Source organism: Pygocentrus nattereri, chromosome 23, assembly GCF_015220715.1.
Source record: "Pygocentrus nattereri isolate fPygNat1 chromosome 23, fPygNat1.pri, whole genome shotgun sequence".
In the NCBI taxonomy this organism is placed as follows: Eukaryota; Metazoa; Chordata; class Actinopteri; order Characiformes; family Serrasalmidae; genus Pygocentrus; species Pygocentrus nattereri.
In genome coordinates, this window is record NC_051233.1 from 22,397,914 (window position 1) to 22,424,099 (window position 26,186).

The following is a 26,186-nucleotide window of genomic DNA, read 5'->3' on the forward strand; positions in this document are numbered from 1 at the left end:
GCATCGCTAAATACACATTTATGTCAGCCACCTACCCTGTGAATCGCCAAATCTATCAGGGATATTTTCTGGGTCTATGCGTAGCGTATTCCACCATACTCTCTACTTCTTTTACAAAACCCTCATCAATGCTAAATATGAAAACACTGTTCACACGGTTGTTTATAAAGTAGGACATCTGCACCAAATGCAGCAAATAACAGCAAAGGTAATGTCACATGTAAGGCCTCTTTCATTTGCAATGGCTAAATGTGTCCACTAGAGGGAGCCAAATAATTACACTACACCAGCCCTCTTTGAAAAGCAGTTAACAACCCTTGTCTACCGCCCTGTATACCTTAGTGTTTAATTCTCTAGCACACCTGATGCACCTAATCGGTTCATTAACAAGCCCTTCCTGAGTTGAAGTGGGTGCATTAGAGAAAGGAAACCATTCAAATCAGATCTGAGGTACTTAAAGACCAATGTAGCAAATCACTGCTCTAAAGCAACTGAGAAAATATGTATTTTTTAACTTACTAAGAAATAGAGATCATAAGTGCAGGTGTACAAATTTAGGCTGTCAAAAGAGGATTCTTCTCATCCTGATATTTTCTCAAGAATCATGAATCAGTTTCTCACCCAGAGGTTTTCTCACCCAGCCTCCGTTTGTCCTTTTGTTTATCTTTCCACTCATCCAGCCCTAAGTCTTTTTTGGCAAAATTGGGAGAAAATCCGGATGGCAATTACCAAAATCCCATCCACCCGTCGCGCTCTCTCTCTCTCTCTTGCGCTCTCCTTATCTTTCTGGAGCGGAGTGTCACAGACCACTACAGCATGGCTCACTTCCAAAAGCACACGAAACATTCCGGGTTTCAGGATTAGGTGGACTCCCTACAAAGCTACGCAACATTCAGCTCCTTTGTTTCATGCTGCTTTCATCTCCTCACTTCAACAGGAGAACAAAAAGCTACAAAGGCCCCTCTACCTCCAGTGCAAGGAAAAAAAAAAAGGAAACAAGGATGACAAAGCCCAGTTCTCTCTCTAGTTATCTGCTGGTAGAGACATATTTGGTAGCCCCCTAGTGGTGTAAATGCCAATGTTTATATTTAGAGAGGTAGTTTTTAGCTTGTTAAAAAACATGATCAAGCAGTTTTGATGCAAAGGGCAAATATACATTCTAGAAATGCATCAAAATTTCATGAGCAGAAAATTTACAGCAGAAAATGGTAAAAAAAAGGCACAAAAGCCTAAACTCTAATCTTAACCAATACATAGTTACACAGGCCAACAATGAAGTGTGAAAATTTACTGATCTAATGCTTTTCAAAATGAGTTTGAATGTTAGTAAAAATTAGGAACAGAGAAATTAAGAGAAGTCGATGCAAAAGGGTAGCAAAAAATAAGCTGTAGATCATAAGTGTAGGTGTATGAAAACAGGCTGTCAAAACAGGATATTTTCTTTAGAGAAACAATTTGTGATCAGAATACAATGAAACATTAGCAGAAAGAAAAGTTCGTGCTAGCATGCAAACGACGTGTAACTACAGTCTTTAAAATGGGGGGAAAAAACACTTTCAAATGACTAAAAATAAATACATTCATTGGATTGAATGACCAATCATTCTGTGTTGCGAAGGATGTTGAATTTCATAATCACTTCCTGTACATACTATATTAATTTATAAACTTTATATATTAACTCTTCATTTTAATTTTGTCAGCTTGGTTCTGTCCTGTTGAAAGAACCAACATTTAAAAGCACACATTTTAAAAAACGGTTTTGGTTTCAAGCCTAGTATGTCCTACAGTCATCCAAGGCTGGGAGTCAACGAGCACAATTGGCCTCATTCCCTGCAGGTGGGTAGGAGGGCCCTCCCTCTTCCCTATCACTCAGCACAATAGCCAACACAGGCGACTGTTAGCTAATGTCAGAGAAATGTCAGTTAATGCTCTCCTAGAAGCACATTCCACTGTCCAATAGCTTTGCATAAGTGGCAATTCAAAAAGATGCAGTGGTGCATCACGTGGCATGAGGAAGCATGCGTTAGACTTCATCCTCCAAGCGTTGCCTGCATCATGTGACAGGGGGAGACCTAGTTACTGGGTAAAACTGGACATTGGTTAGAAAATTGGGGAAATGTCATGAAAAAAAATAAAATCATTAGCAGCTTATTTTAGATTACAGAAACATTTGCGCAACCAGAGAAACAACAAGAGGTGGCTAAAATCTATGAATTTGCTTGCTCAAAATGGCAGTTCATGAAAAAAAAAAATCCATGAATGGTTTGGTCTTACATTTTGCTTTTCTGACACAATGACAGAATTTAAAGACAGCTTTGTTTAATTAGATTATTAAATGTAGAAAAGGTAGAATTCACTATTTCTCCTTCTGCACAAATTGATGAACAGTTGTGTTACCAACTGAAAACACTAACACCTATTCATCACTCCTCTCTGGATTGTGGAACCTGCTGTTTTTCAAATGTCGGACGCAGGACACCAATTTGATTTTCTGCCAGGGATGTTGCATGTGATGGATGGCTCTCGGAATTGATTCTGAACTGAAAACTGTGGCAAGTGTATCGCTCCAGCTACATCTTGTGGACCTAGCTGGCTGGGCTGAGATTGCTTCTACTAATTTCTTTAGTCTACAGCCACATGAATAGCACTGATGAGAAAACAGGGCATCAGAGCCAGCCTGGGGTTGTTGATTCAGGGCAGCTTTTACAGATTTACTGAAAATGCTATGGCACAGCTTACTGCTCTGTTGGGTTTAGGTTTAGGACTCACAAGTTGGCAGCTGTTGCCAACCTTGCTGTTAACAATAAGACCACAAAAGAAAGCTTTAAACAACTAAGACAGCTCACTCTATTAGCTTGCAAGTGCCTGCATGGTTTTGATGGCAAAGACTCATTAGAGTTCCATGGCTTTTATTTTTCACTTCCGTGTAAAAGCCCAGCTCTGCCAAGCAGCTTAGCTGTCTCCGTCTCATTGGAGCCATATGATTTGCTTGTGCTTCAGTTGTGGTTAAGCAGTTGAAGTTATATATGCAGTTCATAAAGTCTCTCTAACACTTTAGGGCAAAAGAAACGCATGTTTACGGGCCTAAGGCAAGACAACACCATCAAAGAACAACTTAAGGCACACACTGAGGTTACATGCAGGATGATGAAAAGTGGAAGGGAAAGAGGGAGAAGGCTTCCGTTTTAAATGTCTTCACTTTCACTGCTGACACGAGATTTTAGAAAGCCATCTGTTTGGCTAAATAATGTAAAAGATTGTCACCATGTGCCTCTTATACTCTGTCAAACACACAAATTCAACTTAAATTAAACTATATATAACCTTGTCATAAACAGACATTCCCACCTGGAGGGTTTGTCCTGGTTTGACCATGTTGAGATCTGATAGGCTCTGAAGGATTTCGTTCATAGCTCGCTCACACACACTGGCAGACTGCGACTCTGCCCCCACATCTTTGACTTCATCCCGTTCAGCTCCAGTCAGCTGACGGCCTGTGAGAAACATCAATAAAGAGGTGGATTTGATCTATGGCTGTTGCCATCAATTACATTAGTAATCAAGTCATTTGCCAGTTATTCATTCAAAAATAAATAAATAAATAAATAAAATAAAAATGGACTTGAAGAATTCCACCAATTTTTCAAAATCTGCCAAATTAAGTGGTTAAAATGTAAGTCAAGTCATTCAGAGTTGTCTGATGTGAATGCTGTGCTCCAGAGAAACTTTCTGAGTCTGAGTTGTTCACAGTGGTGGTGATATAAAACAGACATTTTTTTAAAGGTGCAGTATTTAGGATTTAGTGGCATGTATGGGTGAACATCCCTCCCTCACCCCTCCTTTTCCAAGCATGTAGTATCACCTGCCATTTGTCAACATTTTTTTTGTAAGTTTGAGATCCACTGATTCTTCTTCTTTCTACATCTTCCAAACCAGTACTACAGCACCACCAAATTCAAGTTGCTGCTTTCTAGAGCCAGTGGTTTGTCCATTTTAGGCTACTGTAAAAACATGGCGGCACAACAGGGCAGCCTCTGATGGAAGATATGTGGATATAAAGGGCTCATTCTAAACAAACAAAAACACTACAATTCGTTGTTACAGGTGACTATACATGGATGAACACATAGGTATGTATACTATTAACTTTGATTAATCAATTAGTTTGGAACAAAAAACCTGCAGATTTGTGTAGCAATGATGTTCCATTTAATATTTCATTAAAAACAAAAAAACAAACAAAGAAAAAAACAACACAAGTCCCCCGTCTTCTAATTGGGTAGTTGTGTCATGTCTAACAATAAACGAACAACAAAGTGATCTTACATGGCAGCTGTAATGATAAAGCAAAAATAAATTAAGTAGATTCTGTGCTGTCGAGTGCATCCTGTAGTGATATGTGACTGGACTGGGTAATGTGTGATCTGTAATATAATAATCACACATAATAATCATTAGCCATGTCACCTAAAATAACCAGCACACAATGGAGTGTTTCCAAGTACATACGTTTTAAACATCAGTGAACTAAAACTTTTTGTTCCGAAGCTAAAACCCATAGAAAAACGTCAAACACAGTCAAGCCGTTTTCAATAGTAAACAAAATGGATATCTTTGTGCTGTAGACCTCATGACCCCTGGTTCTTATAAGCACCAAAGGGGAAAAAATTGAGTTGTTTAACTTCTCTACAACAGCAAATCCACATCAAACCACTCTGAATGCCTTAGTGTTCACATACTCAACTCACTTACTACTTTAGAAAATAAAAATAAAAAATACATAAAAGACAAAAAAGCATATAAACATAAAAAACAGAAATTTGAGATTTTAAAATATGCAGTATTATGTAATTTGCCAATTTGATAAAGTAATTGAGTAACTTTTGCTGGCCCTAGTTTTTATTTATATAAAATAAAAGGCATATTGTGCTTAAAAACAAAAAAAAAAAAAAACACATTGCTAGAGTGGGAATTTATTCCCAATTCATTTGCACAAATGTGTCTTTTCCTGCTTGATTTAATTTGTTATTAGCGATTGTAGATCTCTTGTCACCTGACAACCCTAACTGCTTAAGCTAAAAAAACTAGTGTGTATTGAAGTAGGACAGAGCAGAGCAACTGTTGAGGTAAAAGCATGTTCCTATGTCACCTTCATTAGTGGGTTCCTCTGCAGACTTATCGCTCTCTCCATCTGCAGGGCTGTCCAGCTGTCCATCCCCACTCTGTTCAGCATGCTGCAGACTCAGCTTATGGCACACTTCAAAGGCCTGTCCCACCGTCCTCACTATACGCATAGCCTGGCTCTGAGACATTTACAAATTTAACACATAACAATAAATGTCCATATACTAGGGCTGAATTGATCAGATTACAATAGTATTGACTACAACATTGGAAAAACACAGGCGTCATCACGAATTACAACATATTAGTGAACATCAGAACCACACACACACACACACACACACACACACACACACACACACACACACACACACACACACACACACACACAAACAAAAATCTAAAGGCTCCTTTGGATAGTGCAGGCTTCCATGGTACCAATATTGCAACAATGATATGATAATTAATAAATAACAATGTGTTGCCCTCCAATATCCTTCTCCAAGTTTTGTGGTAATGTTCATTATTGTTTCTAATTTAAAAACATGTTAACACTGTCCTAATAATAGAAACTAGGGCTGCACGATAAAACATATTTTTATCTAGCTCAGACAATACTGTTTTTCTGTTAGCCAGCTGGGCTGCTGAAGTATGCTACCTTACGATTCCTTCAAAATAAGACACCCGTATTTGTTTTTGAGTGCCTAAATAAAAAAAAAATTTTTTAAATAAGAAAAAAAAACATTAGCTCTTATAACATCACTGTGTTTCCGACAGCTTTATGAAACATGGCATTTTATGTCAATATCATGCAGCTCTGACATAAACTAATAAATGAATGAGGGGACAAAAAGAGAAGAAAGAGAGGTAGAGATGAACCACAGAGAAATTAAAAGAACAGGACATAGTCAAGCCCCCTTCACAAGTCATCGTAATCTTTCGTATGATCAAAGAGATTATCAAGTTAAAAGGTGATATGATCAAGCTTGAGACAAGGAGGCAAAGAATGAAAAAGAATGAAAAAAAAAAAAAAAACAGGGACCACCTCAACTCTTTGAAGTTCAGAAGTCAATTTACCTTCTTTTTGGACTTGAAGACGTTGCATCTGAAAGTGTTGCTGGATCCGTCTCTGGCAATGTAGCTGAAAATCTTAAGATCCTGAGAGTCATGGGATACATAGAAAATCCTGAGACCAACACAGAGAGAGATATGAGTGGGTGATATACATAATAAATACACAATAAATCGCTTTCCTGGACACCCTGCATTGTCAGTATTTGTAGCAATCTGGCTCCTTATAAAACCAGATTTCCACCAATGCAATTAAAACTGCAAAGTGAGCACACCAGGTAGGAATGCCATGGTTTTTTGTCAACTGTTTTCCTCTCTCGTTCCACTTGTCACACTGAAATCATCATACTGATTATTTTTCATTCCAAATTGTCAAATTAGAAATACACAATACCCTTATACATACTGTGTGTCTTGAAGCTACCTTAAAGTGTCACAATATTACAGTTTTGCCCACTTCTTACTATGGCTCATTCATCCTATACATATTTCATCAAAGCAGTGAAGTCTCTTTTATTAAATACATTTTAAAAATACAATTTAGACAGAATGATTAAATAATTCCCCCCACTTAAAGAACAATCCCAGATGTAAAAACAGTTAAAAAACAGTTAAATGGTTAAAATGTCATATGTCATTGTCATATGTCAGTCATTCAAAGTGGTTTGATGTGAAATGCTCCGATCTAAAGACACTTGCTGGATCAGAATTATTCACAGTGGTGATGAAGTTTATTACCTCTAAAAGTGCCCTCACAGAAAGTTATTACATGAATTGGTTATGAATACACTGACTGGGACACTGTAATGAGAAGTTCTTGGTCTAAAGCATATTTTTAAAATTCAAACGCAGGGTGTTGTAAGGTAAAATGGTCCCCAAGTTTATAGTTAATAAAATGACTATATCTGTGTTGTACACACTGGAACCTCTGGTTCGTTTCAGCAACACTGTACAGAACGCTGTAAGTTTCTAAGCAATGAACCATTTCTAAATGTCTGTTTTCATCTCAACCATTGAATTATGCAAGAATATTGAAAAAAATTGTGAAATTCCTATTTAATGATCTATACAGATAAAAAAGGAGAACAGCATAAAAACACAGAACAAACAGTCCAGCACTTTGAAGCTTGGATTCCACAAGGCTTTACAGAACGCAGATACCTCAGAAAGCATAGCAGCTGTATTGATCTACAGTATTTCAAGCAGCACATAATCACTTGGCAGACTACGCCATAGTGAAATTCTCTCCCTAGCAAGCTAAAAAATGTTGCTTTGTGTTCTATCTTTTCTTTTTTTAGTCAATTTTATCAAGATTACAACAAGCAGCAAATTACCACATTTTGTGTAGCCCACTAGATTTTATAGTCCAGTGCAGCACTATAAACAGATGCCCTTTACTGCCATTTATTCATTCTTTGATTTTATGGCAGTATATCTCACCTCCATAATTAAGTTAAACAATCTTTAGCACAAAAACCAAGAGAAAAGAAATTAAGCTACAGTTTTGCAAAATGCGAAAAAAAATAATTTTGTCAAATTTGTTGGACGACAGTGATCTCAACTGATCACTCTGAGAGTGAATAGGTGAACTGGACAAAACTGGAACAGCTGGAAAATTAAACAGTAGCTTAAATCAAGACTGCAGACTCACCTGTATATGGGATCATGCATCACCAGCATTTTACTTTCATCCCATGTCCATTCTTTTCTCTGTAAAACAAGAAGTGCCAACTGTTTCCCTTTAAAACATCAACTGATTATTTTTGAGCTCGGCAATAAATCAAAGCTAATAGCAGCCAGTTATTTTAACCTAGTTTGCATAATGATAACACATGTTCAACAGGGTGTATTACTTTAATAAAAGAGTTACAAAGAGGACAAAGTAGAAGGTACACACAGCTCACCTTCTGTTTCTTTCGCAGTACTACTTTTACTCCATCCACTGAGACCACCATGCTCACTTTCTTCTTCTTAATGTTCTTTGCTTTGAACTCATACTGCAATACAGAAAACAAATTGCATACTGGTTAAATGTGCAAGAACAACATTCTAACCCAGAGATCTTCAAATCTGACCTTAAATCCAGTTTCCCTACCTGGCTTTTGAAGTTCCTGATAGGCATGACACTAGGTGGCCAATCAGTAACATACAGACAGTTCATGTAAATCTGCCCTAAGTAAGATTTTTTCTTAAAACTGAAATAAGTAGCAGTACTGAGTCAGGAGAAAAAATTAAATGTGGCGTGCATGTGCTGCTTTGAGTCACCTTGTAAAGCCAGAAATAATTTAGAAGTCAGAGATGTCTGACTGGATTTTGCTGGAATTCTTTGGACCGTGATATGTTTTTACTTAACATTTTAACATACACACTCAAAAAGAAGGTCTGGCTCAGTATCTAGGTCTCAAAGGCAAAATCAACATTACACCGACAAAGACATGACACCAGTAGATAATTCAACCTCTTTGGAAGACACATCCTTCACAAAGTTTGGAGTTCTCTTTGAATACTCTTTCAATACACTTAATCATGAGATTAATCCGGGAAGGGGTCCGAAGCTCAACCAACATTAAAAAATGTTCTTCTGCACGTTGCCTGCAGTTACACACTTCCAGCAGAGAGGTCACCAAATCTGCCAAACTTACACATCGTAACTTTAACTACTGCTGAATATAAAATCCGGGACTGGAAACTGGTTCAAGGTCTGGATTTGAAGATCTCTGCTCTAACCATAAGCATAGGAACAAAAAATGCAACAGAGGCTTTGGATTTATTCCAAGTATCTCAGCAGATCAATGTCATCTGCTAAGCATCTTGGGACCTCTAAGCATTGTGTCGTTTGCAATTCCAATCAGGAATGGACACAACCCAATTTTGCTCTTCAGATATTGTTTTAGATATTGTCTGAGACATGTTGTAACTGAGTCTATGCAATCTAATGGAATAACGGGGGGGGGATTAATTATTTTATGAGCATATATCTTAACCTCTTGTCTCTTGTTAATAGGTGATATAGAAGGGGTAACAGTAAAATAGCTTTAGTGCTTATGTCTGGGCAGAAGCCAGCTCTCTACTTTCATTTTGACCTTCATCTCTCTCTTTCTCTAACCCTCTCTCAGGACAGAGTATGCAGTTTTTGTAGCCATAAAAATATGAATGCTGTGTAAAAAGCTCCCATTGAATTATATCCTTATCTGTTTTGATAACTTAATACAAAACTTGAGTGTTTTGGAAAAAAAATCTGGATAATCTATGAAATACTAATCCATTCATGGTGCCAGTGATTCAATAAAACTTACTGAGATAAATGACAGAAAGGACACAAATGGTTTCTGTATATAAGAAAAGGAACTTAAATTAGACTCATGTCTCGAAACCCAATGTCCTCACAACTTGGGCTCAAATTATTTGGCGGCTTGTTCATCTCTAACTGACTCCTCGTCTGAATGACTTTCATTTTGACCCTGTGTGTCAGAACATAAGGTCCTCTGAGCAATCACTGAATCACTTTCTGGATAAGAATCATTTTCTGCTGGAAGACTAAAGGTATTCATTATTGAAGTCAGGTCCTCACGTGAACTGAGCCAGGCTTTCTCCGTCACAGACATACAATGATGATCTTTCTATCTTTTATAAGCTGGAAGAGAACAAGGGAGCGAGGAGGGGGATATTAAAGAGTGTACGAGGCAGGCTGCAGGAACAGGATATGACAGCTGAACAGCCCGCATGCAATAGATGACAAACCCTTGAACTTGTTGTAGTATATGAGAGAGTGGGTGTGCATGCATGTGTGTGGTAATAAGTCAATGTACAGTTTCTGCGTCTCATGAAATGCTTCGTGTCTGGGCAGAAGGATGCAGAAGCTTAAAACTGCTCTGTCAGCTTTATTTTGTGTCAATGCTCAACATTAAAACTTGAACGTAACTTATCGCTAAGGCTGCTCTTCCTGCCCCACTGATCCATACAACTTTTAAAACTATCCTTTCCTTTCTCTCTGACTTACACTCTCATTTACCTTACCTGCTTTTCCCTTTTCGCCCTTCATTTTGGTCCCTTAAAAGCTTCAACTACCAAAAATAGAAATGATATTAAAACATCCAGAAGCATTAAGTGACAATAACGTTTTTCCCCCTCAAAAATGGAAACAACCCAAAAGAATGAACTTCCTCTCTGAATTTTGAGATGCAACTTATGTTACTGCACTTTATTTAATGCTGAGAATCTGAAAAATAACAGACCAGCAAACAAACAAGCAAAATTCTTAATAACAAATCAGTAAACAGGAATGATCCACTAACCAGTGCCAAAGTTCCACGATGCTCAGTAGTTCAAGAACCCGAAATGAAGCAGAAGTTATTTTTTACACAGCAATATTGTTAATTGAATGTAAACTGCATGTCCATAAGTATTCGGACACCCATTCCAATCACTGAATTCAGCTTTAAAACATGCATTGTGGGACTTGGATGTATCCTTCTCCATGTCGACCTTCCTCTGCATATGCCAAAACCATTTCACCCTCATTCTACACTTGTAAACACCTGCATGCATGTTGTATTCTTCTTAGCTTGATTTGGTGCTAGTAACAAGACTGGACAAATCCGAAATTCAGAAATGTATTCTTTAAAAAAAAGAAAAGAAAAAAATGTCAGATACATTTTTTGTAAATGTTATGATTTGGACTTTGTTATTATTAACATCATTAACACAGGAACAGAACTTTTAGGAGATCTTTTATTTTGTCAAGTAGATAAGACTGAAAAGGTATTTATGGGTCTGGCCTGAGGGCAGGGAATGGTTTGACAGCGGTTGCACCCCTGGGATATATTGGATTTAGTGTCTTGCTCAAGGGCACACTGACTGTCTTGGAGCCTGCAGGGATGCCGGCAGCCCTATCTGAGCAACTTATTGCAGTAAAGTAGGAGATTGTTAGAATCCAGAACTGGGTCAGATGCTTATTTCAAAAATATCTGGCCACTTTGAAAACTTTAAAAAAAGAACTGCTAGGAAGCAAAATTTGAAAAAAAAAAAAACTGCATTTGACAACACTGCTTTATTTGAAAAAAATTGCAAATTGAAAAACCTTTTTGTGTAGGCTCACAAAAATTAACCAAAAAAGTGACAGTAATGAAATCATAATTGGGATAAAATTGACATTTTTAAATTTATGATCTGTGAACCTTCTGAGCACATGTCCAACTAGCAAATGCTGGACAGGTGTTTTCAGTGCGTTTTTCAGAATTCAGCAGTATCAACATCACTTTATGCTGAGTAGGGCCACAGCATGGCTGTGGCATAACCAAGACCAAAAACCAGCCTTAAAACAAATAATGCATGTTGATATCAACTTCATGTTACTTAATATCCACATCCATTTTGTTGAACTGAGTAGTCAATTTTTCATACAATGCCTATTTTATAATGAAACAGCTAAACCAACATTGATGACAATGGCCTGATGCATTTTCTTATGAAGAACATCATAAATACCCTTGAACCACAATAAAAAGCACTGCAGAGGAAATACCCCCTTAAGCTCTGTAACAGTGGAGCTTGTTGGAAACCTACTTCTAAAAAACTTTTTTTACCCGTGCTTGGACAAGTAATATTTTGCCCAGAACATTCCGAACTGAGAACACTAGTTTCACTTTTTAATTCAAGCCTGTACAGGAGCATCATGTAATAAGACTGCAGAGTATGCTTCAGTACTTCAGAATGAGAAACAAGATAGGGGTAACTTAAGTGTTAAAAACAGAGGTCTTGCTAGTCCAACAGGCCAAAAAGGTAATGAATCGAATTCTTAGTACTCCAACGAAATAATCGTGCTGCCACCATTTTTGTATGCAACTTCCAGCAATGGCAGTAAAACACAAAATTTGTGGTTGTAGTGATAACAAACGAAAGGAGAAATCTACATGGCTAAGATTTGTCACTGCCTTACTTCTCCTGCATCCCAAACTGCACACTAGCACCCTAAATAATATTTAAAAACTAGTGCAGTCCTATTAGAAGTGCACTCATTATTGTAGTAAGTGAAATATAGATGTGTGTGGATTGGGAGGCTGCATTTGATCAGTCTGCAAGATACCTAGCAGTTCCAGTGGCTAATTATAGCTTTGCACTAGTGCTTGTCAGCTGTATATTAAAAATGTCCTAATGAACATTTAAGGTGTTCCCCTATTTAAGGATGCATTTATTGAGGTAAATTGGATGGCCACAGATTTTCCTGTGAAATTATAACGGCTTCTTATTTGCCAGCTTATTCGTTCTACATACAAGGCACCCAAATGTAACTGCTGCACCCTTTAGGATGGGACAGAAAGTTCAAGAAGCTTGTATATAAGAATTCAATGGCAACTTAATTGTCTTCATTATTTTAGACTTTTGGCAGTTTTACTAGCCATTTGTGTTAATTTTTGTATAATTTCATGCGCTGGATTTTGTCCTTAATGTGAGGATCGAATACCTCATGCAATTACCTTAATTATACTAATTTGTTAAGACTTTACCCAAATAGGTCAGTTACTGGAGTGAGCAGAAAACGTTAAAGTCAGGAAACAGTGCAGGAAAACTAACATATGTCTGTTACAGCTGAGTGCCTGAGTATTATAGTTCACTACAAAAATGTTTTGTCATCGCTCCTGCAGTAGTTATATGGAGAGGAAATGAGTTTTACCCTGCTAATGCTTAAGCCAGAAGTAATCACAAATCTTGTGAAAAGGGCCCACAAGTACCAATTTTGAATGGACAAAACAAAGAACTCGCTCTGTAAGTATGTTTTATAGCTACAAATTTGCATCTTTAACCGGTTCTCAAGTCCACCTGTATCCAGTTGTGGATTCTTCAGTTTGCTGGCAGTGGTTGAACCACGTCACAAAGCCTCATTCTCATTCATTTCTGCCACACTTTATCAGATCAGATTGTAAATTAATTGTAGTTCACTTAATACTCAGATGTAGCTTTGTAGTTTACATTCGTCATGCATGTTTTATAGATATTGCATATATTTTTATTTCTAAATAAATATTAGAGATATGCTAGGGTTTATTTTCTAATTCTGGATAATGTAACATATTCCTATACAAAAATGACAATACATATGGTATCATGAAATTGCATTTCGTCACACACCTATAGTACATATAATAGAGAATCTCTTAACAAGTAGAAACTTCAGGAAGAGCCATAAGAGGAAGAGACAAAAATACAGTGATCTCTATAATGTTTGGGGGGGAAAGCCATAATTTATATATTTTTTATTTGTCACTGAACTTCATAGAGGGCACAGTAGCTCTGTAAGGCTCTTACTGAAATACATAGCCACCAGCAGCTTCTGCATTACATTTTCATACAGCTTGGCCTATCTAGATATCTAGAGCGTGTAATCTTTGACAATAATGTGCTCTTGCTATATTCATGTGCAACATTGTAAAAGAGAAACATTTCACAAACTCAAAAACATTTTTTTTTATAAATAACAGCTCCAAATGTCACAGAAAATGAGAACTACAAAAGTCTCCTCTAGTGAAAGGCATAACACACATGCAGTGCAGAATTACTGCAGCTGTAAACGGCTTCTTTTCCTATTGGGGCAGGATTAAAGATCCTGGTGACACTGAAGTACAGCAGTCCTTTTACTGCTGAGACGAATGACAGAACTTGTTTACGAATCAAACATTACAGCAGGGCAGGTCAGTGATTCTGAAGGAAGAATATTTGCAGTCTAGTCTCAAGTGTCCTCAATACAAATTCTACCTGTTATCTCACTTGGTCTCACTGGATATTGATTTTTCAAAAGACTGTTCTTTAAACAATCTGCCTTAAAGCACTGCATATTCAAAATGCTCTGTGTAAAAGTAGCTCTTCATGAGTGACTGTAATTACACATAAACAGTTAGCAGTTATAATATTTAAAGCAAACTCACAGTGAAGATAACATACAAAATGTACGTGATGGCTTGAGTGGAAAATAACAAAGAAGCTCGTCATTCTTTGCCTTAATTATGCTTGTCTAAGAAACACTTATAAGAAATACTTATTTACTAGAAACTGCTATATATAGGCTTTACTTTTATTTACTTTAAGGAAGGGTATTTGCCAATAATTTATCTTTTTTTGCAGAAAGACGTCTATGAAGATGGAATGATCAGTCAAACATGCAGGGAATTTTAATGTCAAACTATTTCAGTGTTACACACACTTTCTCAGACAGATTTATCATTTACTTTTGTACATCGGTTATTAATTCATGTGTAGTAATTTAAGATTTCTAAACATTTACAATATCTCTTCAGTATTATTAGCATGTAGAATGTACAGTCAATACAACTGTACTGTTGCACTGAATGTACAATACAGTTTTATTTCTTGTATTTCACAAGATTTTACAATAACTAAGACTGAGCTTTACTGTTGAAAAAGTTGAGCAGTTTATAGTCTTGTTTTGTTCTTGTTTTCCCATATATATATATATTACTAGTATGCAAGGCAGGAAAATGGGATCTTGTAACTGTGTTTAAAAATTTAATCTTTTCATTCCTCAAGTGCAAGTGTGTTGAAATATTTAAGATTTAATGCACTCCCACTGTTCTGTTTTCTCCACAAGCTTCTCCGTAAACAATTAAAAGGTGCGCTCTCTCTCTCTCTCTCTCTCTCTCTCTCTCTCTCTCTCAATACTCAGAAAGGTGTAAAAAGTAACAGTTCCCAACGCAACTTCCATAAATAAATAAGAAAATTCTTTAGTGAAGAACTTTGGGCTTCATTTACCAACCGTTCTTAAGAAGAAATTTCTTCTTAAAACCCACTGAATTTTCATGAAGATTCTGATATTCACTAGTGTTTTCTTATTTGGAATTTTTTCTTAGATAAGAACAGAATCTACACACTCGTGCACAAAGGTATGAACAGTTCTGTTGTTTAAGAACATGTCAAGAATCCCATTTTCTTAGGACCTTCCTCAAGAACAAATTTAAGAACAAACCTAGGAAGATACTGGGCGATGAGGCCCATTGAGCTGAAACCAAGTATGATACAAATATAATGCGAAAGGTATTTATTTTCTCTGTTCCTTAATCCTAACTTTATTCTACATTAATAAGCATTAAGAAGCATTTTTGCATAATGTCCTAAAAGCTGGGCTAAGGCTGCTCAAAAACAGTCCTAAAGCAGAATGAGACCTCAGTGTCTGGCTACTCTTGCTCCATGTTGGGTGATATATCATCTATACCAGGTTATCTTGAAGGCATTTCATGATACTGCTTTTCAGTTATAGTAATTTTTTAGTGATATTTAATTGATAATGACCATTAACTTCATGATGTAACACACACAAAATAGCAACGTTACAGCTGTTTAACTTTTTATATCCTACTTTCTCCTCTTTATTTATGTCATTTTCTGAGAGTTTCATTTTGTAGATGTGTCAGTATTTGGTAATTCAGAAATTTGGTATACCGATACTAAAACGTATATTAATGTTATCGTGGGCATAATCAACCAAAATTGGTCAAAGTTGCTGTTCCACCAGAGACTTGTAGACGAGCACAACTATTTCTCCATCAAAAAGGTGAAAACTCAGCTAATGGTGCTGAAGTTTTTACACAGTGTCCACTTTACTGTCCATAGACACACCTACCTTGTTTTGTGGGTGTAAAGTCACAGACAGTAGCTCATCTGTTGCACAGTTTGTATTGATCATCCTCTAGTCCCTCAGTAGTGGTCACAGAACTGGATATTTTTTTGACTCCAGCAGTGACGCATATTTTAAAACTCCAGCAGTACTGCTGTGTCTGGTCTACTCAAACCGGCACAAAACACACTAACACACCACCCAAAAAATACCTGTGAGGGTCCTGAAGAACAGGGTAAAAGGGGCTAACAAAGTACACAGAGAAAGAGATGGACTGCAGTCTGTAATTGTAGAACTATAAAGTACTCCTATATGCTAAGTGGAGCTAATGAAATGCAGAGTTATAGCCTGGAAGAGTTTACATACACCTGGTAACATTACACTAAAATATTATTTACTCCAAACAGAAAAGGCTACAGGTTACAGTGATCTAAATGTTCTGTTAAGTACTATATTAAATTTTCTCTTGCTAACTTGTGCTTGTGCACACGCACACACACGCACGCACGCACGCACACACACACACACACACACACACACACACACACACACACACACACACACACACACAAAAAAACACAGCGAAATGTTTTGAAAGAAACCAATTACTACACAGTATCCAGAGTATCACTCTTGGATACTGGGCATGAAGGCTATCTATGCAGGATGTCTCTATGTGAAATGACCTTGACCCACTATGGGACAGTCTGCATGAGCGTGTAAGACAGCACTTTCTCAAGCTTGTCTGCCTGATTGGGATTTCCGCTTGACTTCAATCAAATGGATAGTGAGCGCCACTCTAACAGTGTACACAGAGGTGTGTGTGTATGTGAGTGAGAGAGAGAGGCTGAATGAAAGAGCGTGAATGTGTGTTTGAGAGAGAGAGGGAGGGAGAGAGAGAGAGAAAAAGAGAGAAGAGTGAAGAGAAGAGTGTGTGTGTTGGGGGGGGGTGAAAGGACATGAGTGAGTGGATTGATTTGACTTCCAAACAACTTTCTTGGCAACTCAAGCACTGCAGACCTGCTGAGTGCAGGACATGGGCCAGTTGTTCTGTGCTGCACAATTTCAGACTAATCTCTTTCATTTTGATATCTGTGAGGCTTAATTGCTTTTTGCAGTTGCATTTCATGCTGTTCCCTCATTCTTTATCCAATTCACTTCTTAATTTCTGAATAGCAATAATGAGCTGCATTCTTTCCTGCTCACTCTTCTTTTTTCTCTCTTCCTTTCCTTTCTCCATCGCCACTGCTCCCCCTTCCTTTGCTGTTTCACACATACTAACTCTGAGTGGTGTGAGCGATGTGAAACATCTTGCTATTCATTTTAGAGCATATTTTTTCCTCACGCTGTATCAATTAAAACAAAACAGAAAGCCAAATGAAACCAATTCACAAAACAAATAAAAAGGCCCAAACTTCATCTTTTTCTCCGTATGCATGTCTCAGTGTCAACAGCAAAAAAATTCACTGAATCAGACATTTTCAATTCCAATTTGAGACGCTTTCACATGTAGTACTGAAATTCTTCTTTAGAAATTTTTCTTTACTGAAAATTCGTCATAATTTCGTGCTGCTGAGTCTCATAAGCATTTAGGCTGATGTTTATGTACCCAAAAATTAGAAAAGACGTATTGCAACTGCTCTGTTTAAAAAAAAAGTCCAAATAAATAAAAAGGTTTACAGAATCCGCGGACACGAACAAAAGAAGTGGCCGTGGCTGAATAATGTACCCTTTTTACGGTGAACTCAAACACATTGTGGGTGATGAATCCAGCTGTCAACCACTGGAACTTCATAACGCTCCTCTGACGCTGGTGAAGACGAAATTGAAAGCTCCAGGAGCGACAGGCGTTCGCTCATCAGGATTTGTTTACTTCTGGACGAGCACAACACATGAAGTATTATTCTTTTGTGTCTGCGGGTTGGTTTAGGAGCTGATCTGTGCAGACTAATGTTGCATACAGGACACATTTATAATGTGAACAGCCAAACAAAAAATTTGGATTTGGTGAGAAAACGCTGGTGAGAAACCAGCTTGTGTAAACATAGCCTAACAGATTTAAAACTAAAGTTCAATCACAAATCAGAAATGGCAAGAGTAAACAAATACATCAGGCAATTTACAAATTAATATTTTTATTGATCAACCACTTCAGATTTCTAAAAACAACATGCACTACCATAACTGCCAAGCCAGTTTTGTCAAGTGTGTCAGGTCTGTTAAAGTCTGAAAACTGAAAACAATGATTTTCAGAAGTTATTTGTTGAAAGAAATAAAGTGAATTACACATCAATATACATATATAAAATAATGTCAGATTAGGGATAAGAAAAAAATGTAAATATAACTTCAGAATACCCAAATACATTTTCACAATATTCAATGTGGTTTGCAGACAAGTTGCAAAACAGGTTACATGTTTAAATAAAAACGTCTATGCAAAACTGAGAGTATAGTGATTATTATTTTTAATTTAAATTATATATCTTTTTTAATTTAAGAAAGAACAGGAGGAAAAATCTAAATAACTGAAGAATTCATTTAAGAAGGTAGTCATGTTTGGACGAAAACCAGTCCGCTCAACCAAAGCTGAAACACTGGCATTATATTTGGACATGCCTATAGTGGGCATGCTGGATCTAATTTGCCATACTAATGTTAAAATCAGCTGTTTTAGCTATTTTACCAGGGCTATAAAGTGTGACAGTTATGTTTGTATACTTGCATACTTTACTACTATGAAGGATGAATCCTTTAATGAACACAGAACATGCGTTGTTAAGAACCTATTGCATGACTGAGAAGGCAGATGTGTAACTAGGTTTCAGTTCTCTAGCTGCTGCTAAGTAGAACCATAAACAATTTCCACTTCTCTATTCGCAGAGTCACCTTGACAAACTTGTTGACACATCAATCACAAAAGACACTTCAACATTAGATATGTGTAGAGGAGGAGCCAGCACCACCTAAGAGACCACTGTTACTGCTAGTGTTAGCTCATTCAATGTAGCCTCTGTTACTCACACACAGTGGCCAAAATACGTTCCTGCATAATGCAAAATTTTCATTTGTGCTACTTCGCTAGGCATTCAGCTAATGTTCAGTGTTATGGTAGTGACAAGCTTCCATACCTTGACTTACGCAAACTCGCTTTAATACTAGTTACAGCAGTTCCAATCTTTGCTTCCAGTTGCAAGCAGTTCCGAGTTTGGGAGTGGGTTACTGAGTTGATCTGGCTTATATTTGCCAAGATGGTTGTAAAACAAAGACATTTTCTTACTTAGAGTAAGTTTACTACAATTTTGGAGTTTCTTACAGTAAGAGGAACACAGACCCTCTATAAAAATACCATTATGATGGGTGTAAACTCCTTAAACTCCTTGGAACCACTGGTGGTTCCAAAATACACTTCATCATATTCTTCATAACTTTCATATTTCATTTGCTATGTTCAAATAGTGGGTGTCCTATGAGAGCTGTAACTTTCTTCTCTCCAGTCAAATAGATGGGTGATGTAATTTTAAACCCTTACAATAGAAGAAGCTGAAAAGATTTTTTTTTCTACTGAAAATCAACCCATTTTTCCACAAATCTGGGCTATAAACTATAAACAAATGGGGTCTGTTCAGTGATAAACTCTGTAAAAATTACTTTTATAAAATAATACAAAGTGCATCTAAGATTTTTGTCTTTCAGCGGTAAACTGTAAACATATAGCAATATGTGTGATGATAAAACACATTTTCTGCTACAAAAAAAATAAAAAACTGCATTTATTTCATGCAGTTACTAAATAATTTGCCTTATGATTTGGTCATGCAAGTTCAGACGGAAAAACTAAAATATACCCTGGAGAATAAGAGGTTAATGTTTCAAAAGAATTGCAATGCATCCAAGCATTGATCATTTTTTCCCCACTCCTAGTTAATGTCAACACTAGATGATAGTTCATGTCACTCTACAGTCTTGTGAATATGAAACTTTCGGTGAAATTAGTTCTCTATACCCAAGTACTGAGCTACATTAATAAAACAAACACATGAATTCTTAAATGTAATATAATTAAATAAACATAATAATGAATATTTTAAACAACGTCACTATTAGTTTACATAAACAAAAAAGCAATAATGAATCTGCAAATCCAGTATGTGCATGCGTAACTATCTACATGCACATTGCATACAGAGACACTGAGGGTAAAGTGGCCTGAGCTTCACTGAGTAGCTGATGAGTTCTGTACAGACAGGAGCTCCCTGAGGTGCACATGACAGCTACAAATATTGACCTTGGCTTTGACTTGAATGACTGTGTGTTGTGTGTGTGTGTGTGTGTGTGTTCACCTCTGCTATTTTTACAGATATCAATGTTTTTTTTTTATATGTTTTGACTGTATTTTCAGTTATCCCTGTAACTTTGAACACTACATGCTCTTTAAGTGCATCTCAAATTCAATGACATTTCTCAGAAATCAGTGATTCGGCACAAAACAACAGCATAAAACAAAACTATACTGGAAAATATAAAACAGGACTTTACATATCTTTACATAACCTAACACAGGAACATCTGAAAGGTTAAATGTGGATGCCTAGAGGTTAACTTACATAATATATATGAATTACACAGTTGTGAGAAAAAAACACCCTTTGAATTAACAGGATTTCTGCAGGACTAGCTGTTTCAGTCTTTCAATGCAGTCTCAGTCTTAATACTAAAAAAGGCAGTCTTAATTATAATCACACAGTATAAAAAGCAGTCTATGTACAAATAAATGCAGAACATTAAACACAGTCAACAAACAAAGACAACAGTAAAAACAGTGAGCAAACAAGGTCATTCATGGAAAAATGCTTGTTAATCTCCAGGATAACCGTGTTCACGCATAGATTTATTTTATGACAAACAAATCAGATTATATTTTTTTAAGATATTCATGCAAATATCCAGATACATCCATTCTGATTCTTTTGTAAACCTTACAGCGATATATAAAATTTGCCTGTCGCCCATTTTTTGACTATTTCAGAATGTTTATAACCATGTCCTTTAATTATGACCAATACATAAAGAAATTATTCTAATGACAGTGTGTATACAACAGCTCAGAAGATGAATAGGCTATGTACTCTGTCGGATTTGGAGAACCTTACACACTAGAAGATGAAAAGGACAGACTTTAGACTGGTCTGTGTGTGTGATACGCATGTATGCCCACATAAAGGGTCAAAAACATCAGAGGCGCCATCTGTCCTATGAGGGCGACAAGAGAATGTGTGTGCAGTGACCACATGCTTGGTATTATTATGACCTGTTCCTTCTTTAATTCACATGCAACTTAAATAAAGGCTTGTTCAGTCAAGGATTAAGGGCAGTTTTGTATGAATTTGAGGCAATCAAAACCTCCAGATGGCCATTGTTCTTTCACACACAAAAAAGGGAAGGAAAAAACCTACCTTACTTTTAATGTACATCAATGGAACCAGATATTTTTCCAAGTAATTTTGTGCTGTTTCCTTTGGTCCATTCATCATTAAACAATGTAAATGCCAACAGATATTTTCAAGTTATGTCAAAAACTGAAAAGAATGACAAGAATGGAGATACAAGGTTTTCTTCTGACAGCAGTGATATACAAACATAATGCTGTGCAAATGTTTTAGACACCTAAACATGTTACTGAAAACAGTTTATATTATCTTTATCTTAGGAAATATTTTCTGTTTGTAAAAACACATTATATCATTAGAATAAGTGCAAATAAAAACAAACACAGTACAAACTAACAAACTTGCCTTGTTTTCAAAATAAAGTGTTCAATAACTTGTGAGCGTGTTAGAAGACCAAAGACTCAGCTATTACATGGATTGGTTCAAATTAATCACCAGCAAACTTGATTTAACACAATGAAGAACTGATTAGCCAAACAAGGTTTTGGATAATAGCTACAAATAATACTGGGCCATCACAAGGTGAGGCTTGGAATTTGTTAAATGAACTGACATAAAATCACTATTTCCTGTATTAATATAATTTGTATGCTTACTTTCCAGAAAAAAAAAATTAATTTTAAAAAAGTACCTATTGTTTTGTACGGTACACTCTTAGCATAAAGGGCTCTATTTAGTACCAAAAAAGGGTTCTTTGGCTTGTAACTATAGTGGAACCCTTTATGGTGCTATGTAGTACAACCTTCAAATAGGAGTCTATAAAGAACCACCTACAACACATTCTCCATCAATCTGAAAAACCCTTTTATGATGCAAGCAACCATTTAATAATACAAAGTCGTTAAAGGTTCTTTATAGAACCAGTTTCTTTACTACAGAACCCTTGAATAACCACATTTTAAGGTGTACTGTACAATAATCTGAGTTCTGTGACATCAGAACCACCTGTCATTTGTCGAACTGTACATAATTGCTTGTGTATTTATTTATGTATTTATTATTGCTTTTCACAATAAGAGGAAAGTGCTGAGGGAGGCAGGCCAGTAACAAGCAATGTTCAGGTGACACACCAGCCAAAGGCATAGCGTAAGGACAAATATTACAAGGTAAAGTCAAAACCCTGTTTTAGCATCTTTCATTAAGTAAAAGTAAAAAGACATTTATTTATTTAATATTTTTTATCACATTAATTCACCTTATAAGAATCAGCCAGGACCAGAGTACATCTAACATAGTTGATTTTTTTCAACTTGACTACATACATAAAAGGAGAACAGACATTCATGTGTGTAGCAGAAGCAAATCTAATAAACATATACCAAAAATTCTACCACACCAATCACATCTTACATCCACAACCTCACCTTAATGTGTCCTGTTTCTTCTCTACAGTGTCAGTGCACACAGTGGCTCTACATTTGGTTTGTATGTTTCTCCTAATAACAGGACAGCGAGTGCTCATATGAGTTTGTTTCGGCTCAGCAACACCTTAAAAGTTGTTTAGTATGTGATCCCCAACATTTCAGTCAACAAAAAAATAAAGCTGCAAAAATCTGTACCAAAGTGTGAGACACACAGTCTTTTTATAAACTTTTACAGGCTTCTGCACAGTGTATCTAAGACTTTAGAGACTGAAATGGGACTCAAAAATTAAGAGAGAATGAAATATTGTGGCAAGACTGTGACCTTGTGTAGTCTTTACAGCAAACCAACATGAGAATAAAATACACACAACTGGAGATCGACCTGGACAACGAGCAAACAATGACCTCTTAGGAACTTTAAGCAAACATACATACAAGAAACTCCACCACACTATTGTGCAGTTGGATATTTTGTCTTTGCAAAGTCTTAACAATATTTCAGTGTGAAAGTTTGCTTTTGTCTCTAAGTATATAAGTAGCACACAGGTTATGTTGGGCCACCACTAAAACTGCATCCCATTACTTTCAAAAACAGCTGAAATGACAAAACTGTCTAGTGACAGATGCTTTTAAAAAGCAACACTTATCCGACCCTCATACACATGCTCAGACTACTTTTAGTCATACCTTAAGCTAAGCCACTAAGCGGAGCTTTTAAGGTAGTACCTCACGCACACACACAAACACACAGAGGCAGAGCAAATGGACAGAACAGGGAAAAGCTTTCTTAGGTCTATGGGGGAATGTAATGAGACTTTTTTCCACAAAAGAACTAATATTTTTTGAATGCTTTGTTGCACGAGTAACTGACTAAGAGAGCTCTCGCTACAAAGGAGCTACTCGACTAGTAAAACAGTAATCAAACATTTTGTATTGCCTGATTTCAATCCATATTATATAATCAATGGCATGGCAGTGTCACAAGGCCACCTTTCCTGACAGTAGAGAGACTGGTAAACTTTGTCATTCAGTGTGGCCAGGAACCGCCTACTGTGGCAGGAAGGGATCATCTGATTGACAAGCAAAACCATCCACCAGAGATTACAGTTGTTGAGCAACCTGTAAGTGTGATTTTCAAAATGGTGCTTCAACATAAACAGCCTCCTGGAAAATAAAGTGGTACACGGCAAAAAGGTCTCATAATAGCCATTAAATTCTTGAATAACTTGAATAACACCAACTAACACCAACTTGCTCCAAAAGACTTGCTCTTTGGTGTGCTGAGTGGGAACTGCTTAATACTGCTAGCTACCATTTATCCTAACACACAAATGCAAAGATATTTTTTTTATGTAGGCTTTTTTTTCAAGCAATCACCTAATTTTCCATATTTGAAAGAAAATAAGATTTTGGTGATTGCATTGCTGTGAAAAAGCACCATATGTAGTTATTTACTACATACTAGTTACTTGAAATTACCACAAATTACTACATCTTAATGTTGCAAACAACAAAGCTAGCAAGCATTGACATATGTACACACACGCACACGCACACACGCACACAGCCTGTTATTAGCTAACTCCAACCCAAACCATCCAAATCACTGCGCAACGACACACTAGCATGCAGTAAGTTAGCAGCCCCAGGCAGTGTGTCAGTCACAACTGTGGCAAAATGGCTTGTGATGAGCTAAACTGGAGAAATAAAGTGAGAGAGAAGCAAAGAAAAAAGATGAGAGTGAAAAAGATGAGCAATGGGCTTGTGTAAACTGAGGGAGAGGGAACGTGACAAGAGGGCGAGAGAAGTTCCCAGAGAGTTTATGATGATGGATAGATAAACAGCCTCACAGAAGTAGGGCAACCAACAGTCTCTTGCTTCTATCTATCTCTCCGCTCTTTCCTTCTCTCCCCCCTCTCTTTACCCTAAAGCACTTTATTCAATTATAAAACAAACTAAAGTACAATAAGATAATGGAGTTGCAGCATGCCTTGCCCAGTGTGTGTGTGTGTGTGTATATACATTTTATATATATATATATATATATATATATATATATATATATATATATATATATATATATATATATATATATATCACACACATACACATTTATTTTCATATGTGTGTGTGTGTGTACGTATACGCATGTCAAGCTACTGAAGTGAACTCCACCCTCTTAACCACCTTTTGTTTAGCCTCTCTAGCTCTTGCTTGCATGTACACACTCACACCCCCCCACTATCACCTTCCGCACACAGCATGTTTTGGCAGAGACTGGAGTTGCTATGGTGATATGAGGCAATGGGCCTCATGTTACTGGTTAACTCAGTCTGAAGTGACCCTGAAACGTGAAAGAAAGAGTGAAAGAGCAAAGAAAAAAAGAGGGAGGATCCCTGCTGCGTTCATTGACTGAATGAATGCGGTAGACAGAGACAAAGCTGGCAGATTGTTTCTGCCTGTTCCAGCAGTGGTGAATTTCAGATAATTAGACACTTTTTTCAAGACTCTTTTAAAATATATATAGTCAGTAAAGTCCCCAGGGGAGATATTAAAGTAAGGATGTGTCAGTGTGTCCATTTTCTTTCTTCAGCACTTTTAGGAAAACCTGCTGTTGTGTTGCCACCACAATCACTAAAATGCACCTTTTATGAGGCGCGATAAAAAAACTCATTTGCCTGGAAATTCACCAGCGTAGTGCGGCCCACACTGAAAAGTGCCTGCTGATAAATCTGCAGACTTGGAGTTTATGGAAGAGAATGTAACACCATATGATATTTCACAAAGTGTACCCGTGGAAAAGAAGAGAAAACACCTAAAACAAACAAAACAGAACTGTCTCAGACTCAGCTGTAGAAACAGAATGTTTAGATACTCTTAGGACCCTTTAAAAAGATGATTCATTTTCTTGTAGTGTGATCATGTTCAACAACAGTCAAGAAATGCAGAAAGCAGGAAAAGCTTCCTTAAAAGTGTTTTGAGGAGAAAGAGCTGAATCAATGCAGCTATTAGAAAGCCTTTTTCCAGTTTTGCCTGAGTGACAGAATGACATCACTGCTCAAGCCCTCTGCATCCTTGTATTATCACTCAATGCTCACAAATCACTAGAATTCTTCAACTAAATGCACAGAAGGAAAACTACAAGGATAGACTGGCATAAGGCCTTCATTTTCATATAATGCACTGTATCCACCAAGAAAGCCATTTAAATTAAATAAAATTTTAAATGAACTATCTGGAAATTTAAACGAGGAAAAAAATGCATATTTTTTGATAATTACGAACTTAAATGTCCAAATTTAAGTGTAGAGGTGATCCATACCTGACCGCTTGGTTGATTTTAGTGATTTATCTTTGTGTTCTGTGATTTAACACACTACATGCTGACCTAAAATAGGGATCTGTGATATCTAAAAAGAATTACAATGAATCATTAAGTCGGCAAGTGTTTGCTCTACTGTAGCCTAATGACATATTAAAGTTTTGTAACGATCCATTGTTTTAATAATCTCTGGTCTATACCAGTAAAAGCGATTATTGGTTATTGAA

At 36.7% G+C, this 26,186-nt stretch overlaps 1 protein-coding gene across 3 annotated transcripts in view; it reads right to left on the reverse strand.

Annotated features, from left to right (window-relative positions):
• si:dkey-34e4.1 (carboxyl-terminal PDZ ligand of neuronal nitric oxide synthase protein) overlaps positions 1–26,186 on the reverse strand; it is a 68,183-nt gene that overhangs the window by 26,430 nt on the left and 15,567 nt on the right. For all 3 annotated transcript variants that reach the window (XR_005129523.1, XR_005129524.1, XM_017698844.2), the window contains exons 3-7: positions 8,103–8,195; positions 7,850–7,908; positions 6,205–6,313; positions 5,153–5,306; positions 3,352–3,497 (exon numbers count right to left, since the gene is read on the reverse strand). Coding sequence is in view for 1 of the 3 variants with exons in the window: in XM_017698844.2 (XP_017554333.1) it covers positions 3,352–3,497; positions 5,153–5,306; positions 6,205–6,313; positions 7,850–7,908; positions 8,103–8,195 (561 nt within the window). In the remaining 2 variants the exon portion in view is untranslated. The remainder of the gene's footprint in view (positions 1–3,351; positions 3,498–5,152; positions 5,307–6,204; positions 6,314–7,849; positions 7,909–8,102; positions 8,196–26,186) is intronic.